At 43.8% G+C, this 18713-nt stretch overlaps 1 protein-coding gene across 6 annotated transcripts; it reads left to right on the forward strand.

Annotated features, from left to right (window-relative positions):
• Positions 1–1658: 1658 nt before the first annotated feature.
• On the forward strand, positions 1659–18658 carry ANKRD34B (ankyrin repeat domain 34B). Of its 6 annotated transcripts, none has more exons than XM_077139299.1 (7): positions 1659–1780; positions 2697–2826; positions 4653–4737; positions 5676–5946; positions 11328–11421; positions 11849–11961; positions 15554–18658. In XM_077139299.1, exon 7 carries the CDS (start codon positions 15577–15579, stop codon positions 17119–17121), a length of 1545 nt encoding a protein of 514 aa, XP_076995414.1. In that variant the 5' UTR covers positions 1659–1780; positions 2697–2826; positions 4653–4737; positions 5676–5946; positions 11328–11421; positions 11849–11961; positions 15554–15576; the 3' UTR covers positions 17122–18658. The 6 variants fall into 6 exon arrangements, 4 of the variants coding, with proteins under 4 accessions (XP_076995414.1, XP_076995416.1, XP_076995417.1 ...); XM_077139301.1 differs by having other exon boundaries at positions 11859–11961; XM_077139302.1 differs by having other exon boundaries at positions 4656–4737.
• Positions 18659–18713: the final 55 nt, after the last annotated feature.

The following is an 18713-nucleotide window of genomic DNA, read 5'->3' on the forward strand; positions in this document are numbered from 1 at the left end:
AGCTGTTAAACATAAGGTTGAGTGAAAGAAGCCGGACAACAGGGTACTGTATATTCTATATGATTTAATAGGTATTAAGTGTAAGAGCAAGCAAAACTAATCGATGCCATCTGAAGTCACTATCTCCTTTTGTAGGGAGTAGTTACTGGAAAGGGTTCTTCTGGGGAGCTGGTTAAATTCTGTTTCTTGATGTGGACGATGTTCCAGTTTGTGGAAAATCATTGAGCTGTATACTTGTGAAATGTGTACATAAATAAAAACAAAAAATGGGGTAGAGGAGAGAGAGACCTTGGGCATTCATATAAATTTACCCAATCCCTCCCTTGAAACTTGCACTCTTCCCAAACAAATGGGTGCAGGCAAAGGGCAGCCCAGCTCCAGGAGAGCAGCCTCCGCAGAGCCCAATTCTAAGTTAAAATGTGAACTCGTTTTCCATATATTTACTAAAGGGCCCATTTCAGCTGGTTGTTTTCCTTAATTAAGGGAATCTGCCCAGAGATAAAATCGACTTTCCTCCTTTGAGGAAAACTACAAAACTACAAGCGAGGGTTTTTTGTTTTGTTTTCTAGAGAAGTTTTAGGTTCACAGAAAAAAAGCAAAAATGCAGAGTTCCCACGTACCCACCACCACCACCACACTAGTTTTGATTTACGCCATCTGACTACTACTAGTCACGGTAGTGTTTTCTCCCCCAAATGCTCCATATCATGTGAAGAGTTAAAACCGCTGCTTCTACTTACCTTCCTCTCTCAGCTACTGTACCTCAGTGGAGTTTAACACGTGAAATAGATTGTGTTATTCTGCCAGTGTTATGTTAATGTTTTAATAGTGTAGTAAAGTTATAAACTCATAAAAGCACCCAACCTGAAGTGAGGTTCTAGCTTTCCCCGCAAAGGGAACGAGGGTGGGGGGGTGGGGGTCAGACCCAGGACCAGCCGAGGGGGGGGAGGGGGCAGACCCAGGACCAGCCGGTGGGGGTGCGGGGGACAGACCCAGGACCAGCCGGTGGGGGTGCGGGGGACAGACCCAGGACCAGCCGGTGGGGGTGCGGGGGACAGACCCAGGACCAGCCGGTGGGGGTGCGGGGGACAGACCCAGGACCAGCCGGTGGGGGGCGGGGGACAGACCCAGGACCAGCCGGTGGGGGTGCGGGGGACAGACCCAGGACGAGCCGGTGGGGGTGCGGGGGACAGACCCAGGACCAGCCGGTGGGGGGCGGGGGACAGACCCAGGACCAGCCGGTGGGGGTGCGGGGGACAGACCCAGGACCAGCCGGTGGGGGGCGGGGGACAGACCCAGCACCTGCCGGGGGCTGTGAGCCGGGGGGGCCGTCTCTACTCCACAGGAATCTTCGGGGAAGACTGTCCCGGGCCCATCGCCGCGGCCAAGGAGCCTTGGCCTGAGTGTGGGTGTGGGGGGTGTCGTGAGGACAGAAGACGGCGCTTCGGGGACCAGACTTTGGCCCCCCCGGCCGGGAGGGGCCCCGCCGCCGCCGCAGCCGCCGCCGCCACCTCGCAGCGGAAGCGCCGCGCCGCCCGGGCGTCTGGCGAGGTGCGCGCGGCCCGGCCCGGCTCCCCCGCGCGCCGCTCCGCGCCCTCCGCCCGCCCGCCCGGCCGCCTCGCTCCCCTAGCCGGGGCGGGGACAGGGGGCGGCACCTATCGGGGTCGGCGACCCGAGCCGCCGAGGAGCCAGCCGGGGACCCCAGTCCGGCCCGGACGGCACCTGGGACTGCCGCCGCGGAGGGTTCGGGCAACGCCGGCAACTCTTCAGCCCGTCCCAGGTCAGTGTGCGGCGCCGTCCCCGCCGCTGCACTTGGGGAAACTTTGGCTTTCCGGGGCGGCTGCCGGGAAGAGGGGACCCGCGCCGGAGCTCCGGAGCCCGCGGCCAAATGGCCTCTGTGCGCCCCGCCCGGTGCGCCCAGGCCCCGGCGCCCGCCCCTCCCGCGCGCCCCGACACTGCAGCGGCCGGCGCCGCCGGGGCCACCGAGCTGCAGGGGCCGCCGCGGGCTCCCCGCCTCCCCGCCCGGGGCGCGCTCCCCCCGAGCCCGCTCTCGCGCCTCCTGCCATCCTCGCCCTTTCTCGCCGCGGGCTTGGCGGCTGGGGGATGCGGCCTCCCCGCGCGGGGTGAGCCGAGGGGGCCGCCGGCGGCCGGGGGGCGTGGGGAGGGCGCCCGGGCGAGGGTCTTGCGGGCGCGGCGCGCGCTCAGCCTCCCGCGGGCGAGGGGCTGACCCGGGCGGTTCTCCGCAGGTGCCGCCGGCGGCTCGGCAGCGGGAGGCACAGACCGAGGGCGGAGAGGCGGGCGGGGGGCGGGCGGAGAGGCGGGCGGGGGGCGGCGGAGCCATTTGCAGTCCCTGGCTGGGGAAACGCGAGGAGACAGTGCCGGGCGGCCGCGGCCGGGTCCCCGCAGCCCGCGCCTCTCCCGCGCGCGAAGCCCTGGCGCCGGGACGAGAGGGCCGGGCTGCCGCGGTGCCCTGCTCCGGTGTGGGGGCACTGCCGGGACCTCACGGCGCGCCGTTCCCAAAGGGCAGGCCGCGTCCTCCGGGCGGGCGGCCGGGTGGGGGGCGCCGGGCCGAAGCCCCGGGTAAGACCCCCGTGGTGAAGGGCGATGGCCGCGGCCCGCCGGCTGCAGACGCGCCCCCGCCCCTGCGTGCCCTCGCGCTGTCTCCGCGGTCACCTTCCTCTGCCCTTCTCCGACAGCACCTCGCGCTCTCGGAAAAACACCGAGGAAAGGAGCTCGTTCTCCGGAGCCGTGGAGACCGTGGAGACGCTGCCAGATCCTCAGCAGCTTGGGAATCTCGTCCCCCTCGGTTCCCGGAGACTTGGAAGTGTGGGTTTGTGTGTCTGTGTGTCTGGAGGAGGGGGGCTTGGCCAGTGAAGGAGATGGGGATGTAGGTGCCTCGAGGACGGGGAGACGGCCGGAGAAGCTGGGTGAAGGCATCCAACCCATTTTGGGTATGTGTGGAAAACACTGCAAATGTTACCAGCTACACCTCCCCTTGGGCAGTTTCTAAATATTTCTTACAAGCCCGTGCCAGGGATGAAGAGTTTTCCTGGCAAGTCATTGCACTTCCTGGGACAATCTCAGATGGATCTTTTGCTCTGGCGTTCCCACTTTCCTTGCATGGGAAGGAGACGCGTATGTTGCTTCTCACAGTCAGGCTTGCCTCCCGCCAGGTACAGCTGGCCTCAGCATCCTGTCCTCCGGCTGCCCACCAGGCTCTGGAATGTCCACATCTGTTTGGGAAGGGCAAACAGGAAGTCTGCAGTCCCTTCCCATTCTAACTCAAGGCTGGGACCTGGGGGACTCGTTTTACCCCTCTCCAGATTGTGCCAGCCGTTTCTGCCCTTGGCTCCTGCAGGGGAGTTGAGCATCAAACCACTGGAGGCAGAGATGGAGATAGCCCTGTGAGTTGGAGATAGGGTTGATAGCAAAGAGGAAATGGGACTAGAGTGAGGAATGAGAACTTTACTGCAGATTTTCTCCAAGTGTGCATAGGAAGCACCCCTTATTGAGTGTCTGGGAGTGGATTTTTCCTAGGATCTTACAAGCTTCCCACATGATTCTTATGACCACAGAAGGCAGAGAACCCGTTTATGTGGGGAACTTGGCTACCTATTGTCAGACTCTCCCAGCCCAGAGGAATACAGCTATGCAGTGTCTGTATTGGGTGATGCATATTTAGAAACTGGCATTTATTCAATTCCTAAGTGGCCACGGTATTAGGTAACTATCTTTTTATATCCTTACAATCGTCTGTGACAAAGTTGATATTATCCCCATTTCAGGGGTGAGGAAACTGAGGCCCAGAGGTATGATGACTTCACAAGGTTTAGTAATTTGCAAAGAGGCAGTCCCAGGTCTCACACACGCCCTGCTGCCTGCTCTGAAAACTCTCTGGTCCTCCTGGGGAGATCACACAGGCAGGGTCTGGGGAAAAGGTGAGGGGCTGAATTTGGTGCTACAGACCAAATTTCTACCCCCACCCCTACCATAACCAGACAACTGCTTTATGGGAGGGAGCATGGATTCTATTTGGTGGAAGAATAGGAGACTCAAAGGAAAATAACTTCTCTCCTAATAAAAAGAAAGCTGTGGGTGGGGTGGGGTGTGGAGAAAAAGCCACAGGAAAGGCCACGTCTGTCATCTCCAAGATGTATTGTAAAGCACGTCAGCCATGCTGCACTGCTCTGTGAGCCGCCGCACAAACCAGGCACTCACAACGGCCTCCTGTGTGGGAGGCTGGTCATCTGGGAAGCAAGGAGACACCGACATAAAGGACACAAGCTTCTAACTAAGTCCTGATGTGCAGGTGATAAGAGGAATGGCTTTAAGAGGGTTCCTTCCCCTTTCCTGCCTCAGTCTCCTCTTCTGCACAAAATGGGGGTAGGAGCATGTGAGTGGAGCACGACGCCAGCATTCCCTGGAGGGCGGGTCCCATCCTCCCCCGGACCCTCCCAGGGTCGCTGTGCCGAGCATCCACTTTGGACATGGTGACAAAATCACAATCAGTCAAATTCGATTAACTGAACAATGTGGGGATTTCTTAGCAAGGAATTAAAAAACTAGACTCCAAATGGGAAAGATGTGTGTAAGGGAATGAGAAACAAATTATTGGTGTTTATGTAACTCTGAATAGCTTTGATTTTCTTCAGTAGGAGCCGACAGCTGGTTGACAGCAAACTCATCCAGGGAGAGAAAAGCCAGAGCAAAGCAAGATATTTTGAATCATGTTTTCAGGTAACTTTCCATTTCCATTTAGAGTAGGTGGTAGGAGGGGTAGATGTAGTTATGGTTTGAATTGCTTCATTTATCGACAGGTATTTTTAATAGGGACTCATAATTCCAAGATCCAACACTTGTTATTTCTCTTTCCATTCACTTTCTGATTTGTTCAGCAGGAATTTTGCCATAGCTGTCCATGGTTCCAGATCTTTCACTTGCATGTCAGAGAGCTTGACCTCATGTAAATTTTACCAAACTCTGTAAAACATTTAGTCCATTGGTGTGAACCAGTGGGACGATTTTGCACCCCAGGGGATATTTGACAATCTCTAAAGACCTTTTTGGTTGTCACAACTGGGGAAAGGGATGCTACTGGCCTATAGTGGGTAGAAGCCTGCAGTGCTGCTAAATGCCCAGCACAGCTCTGACAACAAAAGACCATTTGATGGTAAAATAAATTTAGTTTGAAATGCTGGTGATCAATGAAGGCGAGGGGTAAGGGGTACGATAGGTACAATCTTTTTTTTTTTTTCTTTCCTGTGTTTGTTTTATTTCTTTTTCTATTGTCTTTGTTTCTTTTTCTGAATTAATGCAAATATTCTAAGAAATGATGAATATGCAACTAGGTGATGATATTGTGAATTACTGATTATGTATATTGTTTAATTTTGTTTCTTATTTTTTTAATTAATAAATAAATTTAAAAAAAAGACCATTTGACCCAAAATGTCAGTAGTGCCAAGGCTGAGAAACGCTCATAATAAGTATAATAGTACAAACTTCTCTTCTTGTTAGTACTTGTCATTACTCCTTTCCCTCTATGCCTTGAGTCCTGACGAATATGTGTCTTCTGAAGTCTTGTTACTATCAAATAACATGACTCCAGTCACATATTTTCTCCTCTTTTTAATATATCACAGCTGGATGAATATTATTTCCTTGCCATTTTTCAGCCTCATCTGACCACCTCTACCCAGGTTCAAAAGCTACTGCATGGATGTTGAAGTTTTGTCAAGAAGCCAGAGGGAAGGAACTGGAACCAAAGGACTAGTAAAATGGAGACAATTTTCTCCCTGGATTTCAATGTTAAGGAACTGTTTCCTTTAAAAGGAAGGGGGCAAAAGATGCAGTTCTGGGCTTCATTCATTCTAGAAATATGTATTGGGCTCTATGTGTACCAAATCCTGCAAATACAGTGAAACCAACACATAATATAATCCTCTGGTAGGTGAAAAATCTTATCTTGAAAGGTATTTTGAGCTTAAAGGACTTTTTTTTCCCAAAGTGATGCAAATGTTTTGGATTTATAAGGAGAAACTCTAGTCTCAGGCCCCATTCTTTCCCACTCTACCTCCATCCCACTCTCAAAAGCTACTTCTTTCAACTCCTTTAACAACTTTTTTTTGGCATTTACTTCCAGATTCCTGAAAAATATGCTTATTCTACTATTTTATGATTTATCCATTTAAAATATTATTTAATGACTTCCCGTTACGGTCAGTGAGGATGTAGCTTTCTTTCACAACACCCACTTCCTGTCGTCTGATTATCCTGGCATAGTTTTAATTACTAATAAAATTTTAATTAGTAAAGCCAGTGTTTACTTAATATGAGCACAAAAATATTGTCCTCTGTAGAGTCAAATAATGTGCTGTGTTTATATTTCCTGACATAGGCAACTTGCTGTTTTCTCTCTTATAGGTAATTAGTGGGATTATTTGTTTCCTTCATTTTTGTGAATTTATCCTTGATTTCTTCCACAGTCATCATTTTGGTCAAATGCCTACCAACATTATATTCCATATTTATTTGTTCATGCATTCACTATTATGTGCCCACTTGTGTCAGGCACTGTGCTAGTAGTTCCCAGCAATGCGGCATTACACAAGACAGAGTCTCTGTTTTAGGTACTCACACATATCAGATATATCTGAAAATGCTGTCCTAGGGTCCTCTGTCTTCCAGTTTGCCTGCTGATTTTCTAGGCCTCCTGCATGATGGTCATTCCTGCGACTTCATTCACCCCATTCCCTGGATCCCACGTCTTACTCATTCAGTCTTGCTGCCTGAAGTGCATATAGTTGCTTCCCATCACAGGGTGCATAGGGGGTAAATTATTTTAGTCCATGTGTGTCTGAAAATACCTTCATTGTACTTCACATTTTTTTAAAACTTTTTTATTAATTAAAAAAAATTAACAAACAAGACATTTAGATATCATTCCATTCTACATATACAATCAGTAATTCTTAATGTCATCACATAGTTGCATATTCATCATTTCTTAGAACATTTGCATCAATTTAGAAAAAGAAATAAAAAGACAACAGAAAAAGAAATAAAATGATAACAGAGGAAAAAAAGATTATACATACCATACGCCTTACCCCTCGCCTTCATCTACCACTAGCATTTCAAACTAAATTTATTTTAACATTTGTTCCCCCTATTATTTATTTTTATTCCATATGTTCTACTCTTCTGTTGATATAGTAGCTAAAAGGAGCATCAGACACAAGGTTTTCACATTCACAGAGTCTCACTGTGAAAGCTATATCATTGTTCAGTCATCATCAAGAAACATGGCTACTGGAACACAGCTCTACATTTTCAGGCAGTTCCCTCCAGCCTCTCCACTTCATCTTGAACAACAAGGTGATATCTACTTAATGCATAAGAATAACCTCCAGGATAACCTCTTGACTCCGTTTGGAATCTCTCAGCCACTGACACTTAGTCTCATTTCACTCTTCCCCCTTTGGCAAGAAGGTTTTCTCAATCCCTTGATGCCAAGTCTCAGCTCATTCTAGGGTTTTTCTCAATCCCTTGATGCTGAGTCTCAGCTCATTCCAGGATTTCTGTCCCACGTTGCCAGGAAGGTCCACACCCCTAGGAGTCATGTCCCACACAGAGAGGGGGAGGGTGGTGAGACTGCTCGTCATGTTGGCTGGAGAGAGAGGCCACATCTGAGCAACAAAAGAGGCTCTCTTGGGGATGACTCTTAGGCCTAAATTTTAAGTAGACTTGACCTATCCTTTATGGGGTTAAGTTTCATATGAACAAACCCCAAGACTGGGGGCTCAGCCTATAGCTTTGGTTGTCCACACTGCTTGTGAGAATATCAAGAATTCAACTTGGGAAAGTTGAACTTCTCCCCGCTCTCACCATTCCCTGAAGGGGGCTTGCAAATACTTTGCCAGTCACTGATAAAATCATTCTGGGATTCATCGGGGCATCACTCTGGACAAACTAACAAAATCTCATGTCCTACCTGAGATTCCAAGTACTTATGACATTCAATCAAACTATCTACATGAGTTATATTAGGAAATGCTCTAGTCAAAATATAAATTTTGTAACAAACATTTTTTGCTTTAGTCTCACACAGAAGGTGACATTTTAAAGTATTAATTATCATCTATTTTCAACACCCTGCAATAATGACATTCCTTTGTTCTTCCTCATGCAAAAACATTTTTAAAATTTGTACATTGTACATTTCACTATTATTATACACTCTAGGCATTCCTAGATTATACCATCTCGATCTTTAACATTTATGTTTCTTTCTGATTTCATTTATGTCCCCACCCCTCCCCCCTTTATCATTCTCACATGCAGCTTCATTCAGTATTTTAACATATTTACATTACAGTTGGGTAGTATTGTGCTGTCCATTTCTGAGTTTTTGTATCCAGTCCTGTTGCACAATCTGTATCCCTTCAGCTCCAATTATCCAATATCTTACCCTATTTCTATCTCCTGATGGTCTCTGTTACCAACGACATATTCCAAGTTTATTCACTAATGTCAGTTCATATCAGTGAGACCATACAGTATTTGTCCTTTAGGTACCTTCACATTTTAAAAACATTTTTATTGAGATATTGTCACACACCATATAGTCCATCCAAAGCATACCTTCATATTTAATTATCGATTTGGCTGTGTACAGAATTCTCAGTTGGACATAATTTTATTTAGAATTTTGAAGCTAACACACCATGATTTCTTGCATTAAAGTGTTGCTTTAGAGAAGTCTGATGCCAGTTTGATTGATTCCTATCCCTTTGTATGTGACCTGTTTTTTCCCTTTTGGAAGCTTTTCTCCCTGATATCTTAAATTTTTACATTGCTTTGCCTTGGTTTATTAGTTTTCGATTGCTGCACTAACAGATTACCACAGTGACTTAAAAGAATACAAATGTCTTCTCTTACAGTTCCTGAGGGCAAAAGCAATCAGTTTCACCAGGCTAAAATCAAGGTGCTGGCAGGGTGGCATTCTTTCTGGAGGCTCTAGGGAGAATCCATTCCTTGCCTTTTCCAGCTTCCTAGAGGTCGCCTGCTTTCCTTGGATCATGGTCCTGCTTCACTCTGCTTCTGTGATCACATCTCCTCTCACTGACGCCCCCGCTTTCCTCTTAGGGACCGTTGTGGTTACATTGGGCCTACCTAGAAAATCCAGGATAACGTCCCCATCTCAAATCTCCTGGTCCCAATGCACAGTAACTGGGATTGGAACTCTTTGGAGGAGGCCACTGCTCTGCTGCTGCTCCATGTGGGCTCCCTTCACTCAGCGAGCTGAAGGCTGCAAGTGTCCTCTCCATCAGCACTTAAACCCCGGGAAAGTTTCTTTTTATTATTTCTTTCACCATTTCTTCCATTTTCTTGCTTTTGTTTTTCTAGAACACTATTATGTTGATGCTGGACCTCCTCAAATTGTTGCCTTTCCCCCTATTTTCCATCTCTTTGCCTTTTTGTTCTACTTTCAAACTGCTTGAACTTTACCTTTTCAACCTTTCTCTAGATCGTTAAATTTCTTTCTCATTCTCTAACACTGTTCTTTTCATAGTATCTATTCTTGTTTTATTGATGCAAGTTCTCTGCTCTCAAAGAAAATTACTTTTTGTTTTTTAAAGTTTTCTTTTGTTTTTTGCATTGTCTGTTTCCTGGGTTTCTTGTTCTGTTTGTTTTAGCATCTTCTTCACATGGAGGTGATGTGAAGCTGTCTCCCTACTTAAGAAGGAAGGACTGAGAGGCAGATGGGAAGAAAGTCTGAGCAAGGCTTGTTACTTGGGGAGCTTCACTGGGGGAGGAGTAGGCAGAGACATGACAGTCACAGATCCCCCCTCCCCGCCTACCGCCAGGGTCCCTCACTGCGACCTCCTGTGGCCCCTGTGGCCTCAGCCTCTGCCTCTTGGTGGCGTAGCAGCAGCCTCTGCTTTACCAGGCACTTACCACGCCACTATCATCCCTGCTTGTTTCCAAAATTTGGTGGAAATTGCTTACTGATGATATCTCTGTTCCATTTTCTTTGTTCTTCAGAATATATGTCTTTTTTGTTTTTGCTTTTTTAATAACTGAACTGTAATTTTAGTGGAGTCTTGGGAGTAGAGAGAAGCACTAAAAGAATATGGTAAATTTGCCATCATGAATCAGAAGTCATGTTAAGGACATTCTAATTTTAATATAAAGAGCAGTTTATCCAGTTGCTTAATAATTAACATCTTCTAATAATGTTGAAATTATAGTATTTTTAAATTATAAATATAATATTTTAAATTATATATTTTTAAATAAAGGTCATGTTCTTTCCATATTTCTCATATTTACAAAACATTACAGATCCTAAAAAAAACCACTTACAATATTTGATCTGTTATTTAAATAGGCTGTGGTACAGACATGATACACATAAAAAGAGGCTAAAATTCTGAAATAAAATAGCAAAAAAAAAAAATAGAGAATGCAGTGAGTAGGAAGGCACAGCAGGAGTACTTTTCTAGACACTGTCCCTTTCATGATCAGACCCCTGGGGTGTGTTTTTCATTGTTGTGCCCCAGATGAGGAGACCAAGGCTCGGAGAAGCCAGGAGACCTGACGGGTCATGCAGCCCGAAGGAGAGGAGGCAGAATTGAAGTCAGGGCCTGTCTGATCCCCGAACTTCCCCCGGGTGAACTGTTACGTACTTGAAAAGTAGAGCTGATGTGGGGAGTCATTTCTAAACCAGAGGTAACAAAGGGTTTGACACCCAGCACCCTGGGTGCTCCGTCAGGGTGTTTCACGGGAAGCAGAAGGAAAGAACATTTCTGAACTAGGATAATTCTCTGCAAGAGAAGTTGCCTTCATTAAAGGCAGGGCTTACTACTTTCTATTAAAAGGAAATCAACCAGACTTTAATATCAGCATTCGATGTGCAAATAGATGAGCTTCTCCCAGGTGAAAGAGTTTGAGGGGTAGAAATTAGGCATAAAGACAAGGGATTAATCCAAGAAGGTCCTGATTACAAATGAGGCACTAAAAAACCAAACACATTGGAGGAAAAAGTATCTGACAATGTTTTTCTCTGAAAAGTAATTTAATGTATAGATTTTCACAATTGCTCTACTAAGTGTGAACATAAGAGTAAGCAATTCAGTAGGCTTTGGAAGACTTAGTGACCGGAAGAGGAAACCTCGTGGCATTGTTTTGGTAGCCAGTCCTCCAGCACTCAGCGGGGAGGTCGGTCTGTGGCCACACGGCAGAGAGACGGAGCAGCCAATTGGTGCCACTGCCCAGCTTCTCTGATGCCCTGCAGCCCTCAGCCCCCGCTCCTCTTCCCACAGGGCCTGCAGTGGGGCCACTGCCCCTCAGGTGTGCCAGCTAGCAGCACATTGCCAGCTCCCCTTCCTCGTCCAGAACCTCCTGATGCCAACCATGGTGAGAGAAAAGCTATAACAGAAACTGAGCAGGATTAGTGTTGTGGAGAAAGGACACTACATGAGGACATGAGGACAGGCAAGATTTTCTTTGAATAGCTTTACAAAAAAATCTTAAAGGATATTTTCCTTTTAAAATAAAGCAAGATTGGCCCCAATATGAGAAACCATGTTAAGATGTAATATTGAAATCTGGTATCAAGTAACTTGTTCTGTTTTGAATTTCTTTTTCTTAAGTGCTACTTTTGTCAAAGGTGGTTTTTTAAGGATTAAGATTGTATCTGATCTTGGATTCCACTTGCTAAATACTTTCTATATATGATATTATGCTCCAGCGGATTGCTCTAAATTTATTTGCCATATTAAACCCATTTGTAGATGAAAGATGCTAAAAGAAAGCTTATTTTGTGATCACTGTCTCACCTGAGCTCTTTGCAGATGCTCTGCATTCAGAATTGACCTCTGAATCGAAACCCAGGCTGTCAAGCACTCCAAAGGTTTCCGTGGACAAGTTCCTCCCTGTTACATTCCTGGGCTGCAGGTATGTCTGGCTCTGGAATAATTTTTTTAAAAGACTGCCTGGAGGTTGGTGACATAAAATCAGGGCACGTGCTTTCATTATATTGATGCATTATTATATACTGAGTAACTGCTCATTGCTTAGCTCCATGAAAGATACTAAAGTAGAGGCAAACAAATACATTCTTTTGAATGCTGCCTTTCAGGAATTTACTGGTTGAGACCCCACTGAAAGTCTAGGCATAAATACTATTGATAATACCACAAAAATTGAATTGTGTTATTAAAAGTAAAACCTAACATGACCCTTCATAAATGTTTATGAAACATGTCATATATATATATATAGTACTCTTTTCTGTATACATGTTCTATTTTATAACAAATTAGAAGAGTAGCATCCATCAGAAGAGCATGTAAGATATATACTGTTTAAAAAAATAAATAAAATGGACACCCATATACACACCACCCACCTAAGAAATAGAACATTGCCTGAACCTTAAAAGCCTCTGTGTGACACTCCGAGTTGCCTTGTTCCCCATACTTCCACCAAGAGGTAATTATTCTCTTGACTCTTGTGTTAATCATTCCTTTTGCTTTCTTTTTTTCTTTTTTAAGTTTCCCACCTATGTATGATCTCTAAGTAAAGTAATTCTTAGTTTTGAAAAACTGGGTAGCAAGCACAAAATTAGGTGAATGAAGAAAAGTCAATATTGCCAGTATTCAGTGCAGGCTCTCAGGAGAAAGATAAGCAGAATAGTGTTTGCATCTTAACCTGGCTCAGAATCCCTGAGTGTTCACAAGAGCCCCTTCTGGGCAAGGTTGGGGGGAGTCCTGGGGAATATGGGGGCCACCAGTACAAGGTTTCTGGTAGGGTTGTAGTGTACATCAGCCCTGAATATCCAGAGGGAATGGGCTGCTCAGTCGTTCCCCTCCTAAGCTCACCACCATTTATTCCTGGGTCTTAAAGCAGATCAAAGAAGGACAGTTGAGCAGGGCTGAGGAGGGTGCCACTGGCTGACCCACAATGCAAGGCCTAGAGGAGAGAGCAGAGATGTGGTCAGGACAAAGCCAGTACAGATAAAATCTTGGATCAGCCGGGGTTAACAAGATGGTAAGATGGCAGCATGATTTGAAGAGGCTGTTCCATGCCCACCTGTCATCCTGGCATCTCCCTTCACCATCTTCCTTGGGATTTCTCTCCTCTTTGGGTATCTCTAACCTCTGATCTGATACCTTATGTGTTCTTCCATGTTCTATCTTTTTTTTTTTTTGGTCATTTACATCCTCTTGATATCCCCAACTCTAAATAGATTGATTGCCTTTTTTCCTTTGTGGGGTCTTTTCCTGGTCTCTGAATATTCCTTTTAAAAATATATAGCATCTTATTCTTGTTTCATGGTTGCAGCATCTTCTCTTAACCCTTTGAAGATGATGAGTTTTTGAAATTTTCATTCTCTCAAATGATGTATTTCCTCCAAGTTGCTTTTTTCCATTTGTTCTGTTTTCTTTTCTTACATGTAAGAGGCTTAAAGTTTTTGTTTTGCCTTGTTTATCGGTATCTGCCCATGATTAAAGGGCTGGGATTAAAAAGCCTTGAGTACATGGGTGACACTTGTCACCTTTAAGTGTCACTGTAAGGTCTGGGTGGACATGTTGGGGAATCCCTGTGACAAGTACTCTTAGAGATTTCCTCCTAGGCAGAACAGATTCGTGAGGGAAGAGCATAACAATATTTGCCTGAAGGATCACAGTATGGCTGCTTTCTGAGAGCCAAGAGGAGAAAGAGGTCTTCGCGTCGCTTCACGTGCTGGGCAGTAAGCATGAGGTCACGTGCTGTCCGTTTTCTTGTTCTTATATATGTGTGGTATTTCCCAGTCCAGACACTCCATTTCACCATTTCCAGAGAATAAACCTCTGGACACCTCCTGGATGGGAGAAGGGTAGTCGCCTAGTGGCTTGAAATGGAGGAATGACCTGAGGCAGTGCTTCTCAGACTTGAATGTACATGCTAACCACCTGGGAACTTGGTAAAAATGTAGGCTCTGATTCAGTAGGTCTGGGATGGAGCCTGAGATTCTGCAAGTCTAACAAGCTTCCACGTTGATACTGATACTGAAAGTCCAAGGTGTGATCACCCGCTGAGTAGCAGAAAGTTCAAGGCAAAAGGGAAAGAGGTAGCAAGGATTTAGGGACCTAGCTGCTTCCTCTAATAGCTCTTCATCTAGTTCTCCTTATTTTAGCTGCCAGTTTATTTTAGCTCTTCACCCCCAGTTCTAGAGCTTCCTGCTGACGCCTCTTGTGAGGATTCTGTTATGTATATTGGATTATTTCTCACTTTTACCACTGCTGGCTTAAACATGGCTTTCTCAGGTTGGCTGAGCCAGTTATCACTGATCCATCTGCATTACAACTTCTAAAATGTTGCTGCTGTCACCTTCTCTCCTTCTCCCACTATCTTGGTGAGTTTAAGTGTTTCAAATAATTGTTTAGTTTTAGTGGGTTTTCAAGAAGGAGCAAAATTTGGTGTGTGTGTGTGTGTTCAGTCTATAACCATCTGCTAAAATGTTTTCCTAAATTTTGGTTATATCAATAGAAATAGAATCTGATTTGTAAATAACTATTTTAGGCCTCTAGGTTTTTGCACCAGGATTATGCTCAACTTTTTCTTTCCCCTTTTGCCTATCAAACTCTTCAAGATCCAGCTCAAATGCTTGTCTCACGAAAGCCCCCTTGGTTGGCAAACTATTAAAGCCACTGTGTTCTCCTGACTTTTACTAGTAAATGCTTCTGTATGTACCCAGCTGTTTATATAGTATCTCTTCCAATTACTAGGTGAGTTCCTCAAAAGTCAGGCATGCAGGCAGGCCACGGTAGCAGGCAGGAACGCTTGCCTGCGATGCCAGAGGATCTGGGTTCGATTCCCGGTGCCTGCCCATGTAAAAAAAAAAAAAGTTAGGCATGCATCTTTGTAGCTCAGTGTCTGGCACATGTTAGGAGCTTATAGAGGTTTAACAGTTGAATTAATTTCTGTGTGCAGTCTCATTCCCTTTTTCTTCACTTTCTGCTCTCTTCATCGTTTCTCTCTTTTAAAGAAGTCATCTTTTTTATTACTTGTTACACTTATCAAATAAATTCATGGCCCATATTCCTAACTTTAAAAGTAAATAAGTAAAGAATACTTTTTTCTTTCTAAAAACTACTAAATTAGATTAAAACATTACATAAATTTCCATCTGATTTTTCTCCCCATTCTACGAGGTGCTAAAAGACAAAATTTTCCTCAGCCCAAGGTGAAAACATAATTCTTGTCACCTAATGGAATTACCTGCTCAAAGGAATTTGAATCCCAAATATTTAAATAAATGAAACAATATTTTTGTTTTAAAAATAAATTTTAAAACTATTATGTTCCTGTTCTATTTCAAATATTCCATGAACACTTTGAAAATAAATTTTAGTTTGCAGATCCCTAAAGGTCCTCTTCCACTATGTGTATTTCAGAAATATATATAATATTTTTAAAATATATTTTATACATTATATACAACAAATATAAATTGGGGCACTGATCTGGCTAATCATTTAATCTTATCTTCTTTGGTAAACAGGGGTTGCTCTCTGGCTTCTGAAGATGGATGAAGGTGTAGAAATTTCAAGGGATGGAAATTCCCTGATCAAAGCTGTCCATCTCAGCCGGCTGCGCCTCACGAGGCTCCTGTTGGAGGGCGGCGCCTACATTAACGAGAGCAATGACCGGGGGGAGACGCCTTTAATGATCGCCTGCAAGACCAGACACATTGATCATCAGAGTGTTAGTAAAGCCAAAATGGTTAAATACCTGTTAGAAAACAATGCTGATCCCAACATACAGGACAAATCTGGGAAAACCGCCCTGATGCACGCTTGCTTAGAGAAAGCCGGTCCTGAGGTTGTTTCTTTGCTTCTGAAGAGCGGGGCTGACCTTACCTTGCAAGACCATTCTAGTTACTCAGCCCTTGTCTATGCGATCAATTCAGAAGATAGAGAGACCCTGAAAGTTCTGCTTAGTTTTTGCAAGGCAAAGGGGAAAGAGGTCATCATCATAACAACTGCAAAATCACCCTCTGGGAGACACACTACCAAACAGTACTTAAATGTGCCTCCTGCAGAAATAGGCGGGGGTCATTCCCCAGCCACCTGTGCAACCCCTTCGGAAATAGACATAAACACGGGCTCATCGCCACTTCCACCTTCTTCTGAAACTGAAATGACTCTTTTTGGCTTTAGAGATCTGGAGTCCTCAGGAAGCAGTGATGACCCCCGGGAACCAGGCTCCCCGGTGAGGAAGCCTGCCCTGGCATCTCATGGGCCCACGCTTCCCCAGGCTCCACCCTGGGTCAAGAGTAACGCCTTATTAATGTCCCAGAACAGAGTAGCCTCCCTGCAGGAGGAGCTGCAGGATATTTCTCCAGAGGAAGAATTGTCCTACAAGACCAACGGACTGGCCCTTTCCAAGAGATTCATCACTAGGCACCAAAGCATTGACGTAAAAGATACTGCACATTTGTTAAGAGCCTTTGATCAAGCCAGCTCAAGAAAGATGTCATATGATGAAATAAATTACCAGTCATTTTTTGCAGAAGGAAATCAGCATTGCATTGAAAACCCTGTTGGCCAAGACCCAGAGTCTAACCAGACAATATTTGCTTCCACCTTAAAAAGTATAGTTCAAAAAAGAAACTCAGGAGCAAATCACTACAGTTCTGATTCCCAGCTCTCAGCTGGTCTTATGCCTACAACTTTAGAAGATGGCAAAGCACTTACAGGAAAGAAAAAGATCCTTTCGCCATCTCCTTCTTTGTTGTCAGGGTCCAAAGAATTGTTGGAGAATATGCCCCCAGGTCCCCTGAGCAGGAGAAATCATGCAGTTTTAGAAAGACGGGGTTCCGGAGCTTTCCCTTTAGATCACAGTGTTACCCAAAGCAGACCAGGATTTCTGCCACCCTTAAATGTAAATCCCCACCCTCCCATCTCAGATATCAATGTCAACAACAAGATTTCCAGTCTTTTTTCTTGTGGTCAAAAGATGCTGATGCCAACAGTTCCTACTTTCCCTAAAGAATTCAAAAGTAAAAAAATGTTGTTAAGGAGACAGTCATTACAAACGGAACAAATTAAGCAATTAGTAAATTTTTAAGAGATAGCTAGGAAGCATTTTCTTCAAAAGTCTATGTTGGAGAAATACAGAACTAGAGAAGAAATCTTTGAAGTTCATTCTTTTAAATCTCGTGATTAGGCAATAATTGCTAGGTAGCTCAAAATATGCTGTGTGTTGTATTAGACACCGCAGATACACAAATAATTTATGGTTTCTGCTAAGGGAATACTCTCAAACAAAATGAGGGATATTTTCTCAAAACTTCCTATATTTAGATCGAAGTTTTCATTTAATCAAAACAGCAAAGAAAGTAGGCCACATATGTTAGAGATAGTTTTTTTTTTAATTTTTTAGATTTGCCAAATATTTTTTTAGGAAAAATTGTGTGTAAATCAAGAAATACCTTAACATTTCAAATTAATAAATAGGATTTTAATTTTCCATGATGCTAAAAGCATAAAAAAAACACAGCTGTACAGTGTTCTATGATCAAGAAACCTAAGCTACAGAGAAACATTAAGTTCGTTCTTAAAAATTGCTGACTGCAGGTAGGTGAAAATCTAACTAAAATTTAAAAATGGACAACTTCTTATAAAAGAATGGACAATTAATATTCATGTCAGCTTAATCAATATAAAACTGGCCAGTCAAGAGTTTTACAAGCTATAAAAATCTATGTGCTGAGTTCCACTGTCTTTGTGTGCTGTGTTTTTGCCTGGTTTTGTTGCCAAACTTATGTACAATGTTATTAATTCCTATAATTATTTGTGGAAGCCTACTCACTAGTTTCCAGTGACATGATAACACAAAAGTTAAAAGGCATTCCTCCTTACTTAAAGAATTCTTATCTGTCCAAGGGCAATCGCAAATAAAAGTTTGTAATTTATCATAAATAGAAACTAAATGCTTGAGTAGTTTAAAAAAAGAAAAACTGATTATTAAACTTAGGTTAGCTAAAATTAAGAAAGCCAGTAGAAACTTCATCACAAAATGTACTAAATATTCCTCTAATATTAATATCTTATTTCTGATAACTTATGATTAGACAATCTATAAATAAGAACATAGAAGAATACCTTGATGTGACATTCCAATCGTCTAGTATTTTAGGACCTTTGAATTATTTCTAAAAACAAATGAATACTCTAGTACTATTATAAGACATTATAAAATGACTATAATACCTATATGATTTCAAAATATCGTATTTATACAAAGAATCCTTATTTCAATCTAGCAATTTAACAACAAAGAATAAGTAAAACTATACAAAACCTAAGTGTCAATTTGATGATTGTCATAATCAGCTTTATTTCTTTGCTTTCTATCAGTAGAGGAGATCCTAAGAAATGACTTCCTGGCTTTCTTTGTAATTTGATATAAGCAAGTTGTAATGTACCTAGTAATTATTTAATTTATTTAGGCTTTTATTAATAATTGCAGCCTTTTCCATATAATGTATTAAAGAATGTTAATTTAGAATTGTACCTGATGTATCTGTAGTTAAACTCTTTGTAAGTTTTAATATTGAGAAATGTGTTTGGTTTTAAGTTGTAAGGTTATATTTGGAAGAATATGTATAGAGTTTAATTAAAAAACAAAATAGTATTAATAAAGACTTTAAATGTCAT

This window comes from Tamandua tetradactyla, chromosome 21 (genome assembly GCF_023851605.1).
Source record: "Tamandua tetradactyla isolate mTamTet1 chromosome 21, mTamTet1.pri, whole genome shotgun sequence".
Classification (NCBI taxonomy): Eukaryota; Metazoa; Chordata; class Mammalia; order Pilosa; family Myrmecophagidae; genus Tamandua; species Tamandua tetradactyla.